This window comes from Mesocricetus auratus, unplaced genomic scaffold, assembly GCF_017639785.1.
Source record: "Mesocricetus auratus isolate SY011 unplaced genomic scaffold, BCM_Maur_2.0 Super-Scaffold_100033, whole genome shotgun sequence".
Lineage (NCBI taxonomy): Eukaryota > Metazoa > Chordata > Mammalia > Rodentia > Cricetidae > Mesocricetus > Mesocricetus auratus.
This window is the reverse complement of record NW_024429213.1, coordinates 6,571,397-6,573,704: the sequence shown is the minus strand read 5'-3', so window position 1 is coordinate 6,573,704 and position 2,308 is coordinate 6,571,397. Positions and strand designations below refer to the sequence as shown.

Sequence of the window (2,308 nt, the reverse complement as noted above, 5' to 3'; positions counted from 1 at the left end):
TGTCTCTGTTTCTCTCTCTCTCTCTCTGTGTATGTGTGTGTGTCTGTGTGTGTGTGTGTGTTGTGAGACACAGATACAAAGTAAAGAATAGTGAAACATATTGTTATAGATGGCTGTCATCAGAAACAATTTATTTTTTACTTTTATATATATTAATAAAACTAAAGTAACATGCATGAAATAGTAAATAAATATGTATTTACATGTATTAAAATTTCAATTGAAATAAAAAGGTTGTGTATGAGGAAATAGGAACAAAGAGAAACTGACAACTCAATAAAAATCAGAGAAGATAAAATTTAATTTTTAAATATGCTAAAATACCAATTACCATTAAACTCTGGAAACGGAGAATATAAAGATTAGAGAACCATACAAACATGCAAATCATTAGGCAATGGATCACATTTATTTTCTTAATAAATGAATAGAAACCCTCTGACTTAGAGAAAGGAGACAGTTTTACCTTTTTCCTTGTTTTTAATCTTTCAGCAATTAAGCTGTTTTCCCTTAAATGCTTACTACTGTGTAACACAATTCTATAATTATGTTAACTCTGCCAATTAATTCTCCATATTTACATATGTCAAAAATAAATTCAAGGTGGACTAAAAATCAGCTAAACCCCAGAAAATATGTAAAACTTAAAGTATATATTTGTTTAATTTTCAGGAGAAAAAGAGACTTAAAAATGAAAAACAAGAATGGTTTTCTCATGTGAAAACAGAAAATTTGGAAGATGTATCATGCTATCTGTAATATATGAAGGAAAAATGCAAATAGTTTGCTATGACATTGTTAAGAAGTAACTGTGAAGGAACAGAAGAACAAGATGCTGTTATGTGCCCAGCAAAAAGAACTCAGAATGAATAATGTTAAGAGTTAGCACATTTTTGAAGAGTTTGTTTTCTTATCTACTAATGACAGTTGTATAAATCGACCAAATCATGTGTTAGGACAATTTAACAGTATCTAACCACATTTACATGCTTTCTGGTATTGATGGAGGAGAAACTTGAAGCAGTAAAATTTATACTGTAAAGGATTTACGAATAAACTTGCTCAGGAAATACTAAGTTCCACAAAGAAGAATTTAGCCAAAGGAGCACCGCCTTCAATATTACTGGCGGGTAAGTAGTGTACTAGTCTGTCCTGTTAGAAACTGCAGATCAGCTTTTAACCATATTGAAAGTTTGCTAGGAAAGTTTGTGCTAACCTTTGACCTCCAATTAAGTTTCATTGCATAACAAAAGACGACCCTGATTTACAACCAGCCATTAGGTCCTTCCCCATATCAAAGACTGTATCAGCTCAAGGTGTCAATGCAGGGTCACAACCACAATTAACACCTCCCTAATCTAATGTCTAACATTAGGTGCCCCCCCCTTATCAGGAAAAGCACAATTCTGCTAGGTGGGAAAGATGACTCTGAGTAACAACTATTTTAAAAGAAAAAAAACCTGGTTTGCTTATGATTCTGTGCCTTCATGCTGAGTCTGCTAAGGGGTCACCATTGAGCATAGCCAACCCTCCTGAATTGAAGAACTTACCACTGAATATAAATGGTGGCAGTTGCATACAAGGAATCCTATGGGGCTCTGATTCCTTTATAAGTCTTGTGCCTGATGAGCGTGTGGAGATGGCAACTAGGGGCAGCAGAATAACATGGGAATGTGACCATAAAAAGAAACAGCATAATCATATTAGAAGCCTTGTCTGTTTAGCACAAGAGTTCACATCACTCCCCAAAGGGCCTATTTCATTGTGGTGTAGAATTGGGTCATGTATGTCTTCATATGAAAGTTTTTGCTAAATAAACTTTTACGATACTCAAAAAAATAAAAGGAAAATATCTGTCATCTTTGCTGTGTAACTCCCATCTGCCCAAGTAGTGAGACATCAAGTTGACTGTTTTTTTTAATAGTTCAAAATGTAACCAGGGGTAGAGATCCAAAGAATATTTGAGGATGACAGCATATCTGGAATGCATAAACCCGAGACCTCCATAACAAGGTCAACTTTTCTGTTCTAGACTGGTTCCCTTTTGTTTATTAACCAGAACCAATCATGCACTATTACTAAAGAGCTTTTTCTGAATAAGGATGACAGGGATGTACATATCCAATGGAATGGAGGCCTCACCCCTATAGGTAACTCAAACATCTAGGGAAGCTTGGAACAAGAGAGGGAGCTTTTGCCAAGAAACAGCATATTAATTCATTATCGAATACCAGAAGGACAGTTCTGAAAACATACACACATGTAGCATTACATGAAACGAATCGGCTATATTTAGGAATATGTATGT

The 2,308-nt window shown here is 34.7% G+C and overlaps 1 protein-coding gene across 1 annotated transcript; it reads left to right on the top strand.

The window, feature by feature from the left end:
• Positions 1-1,471: 1,471 nt before the first annotated feature.
• Positions 1,472-1,724, top strand: LOC110342833 (small nuclear ribonucleoprotein G-like). The gene is given in 3 exon segments (XM_040733666.1): positions 1,472-1,646; positions 1,649-1,674; positions 1,677-1,724. Coding segments are annotated over 3 exon segments (249 nt in total).
• The last annotated feature ends 584 nt before the right edge of the window (positions 1,725-2,308 follow it).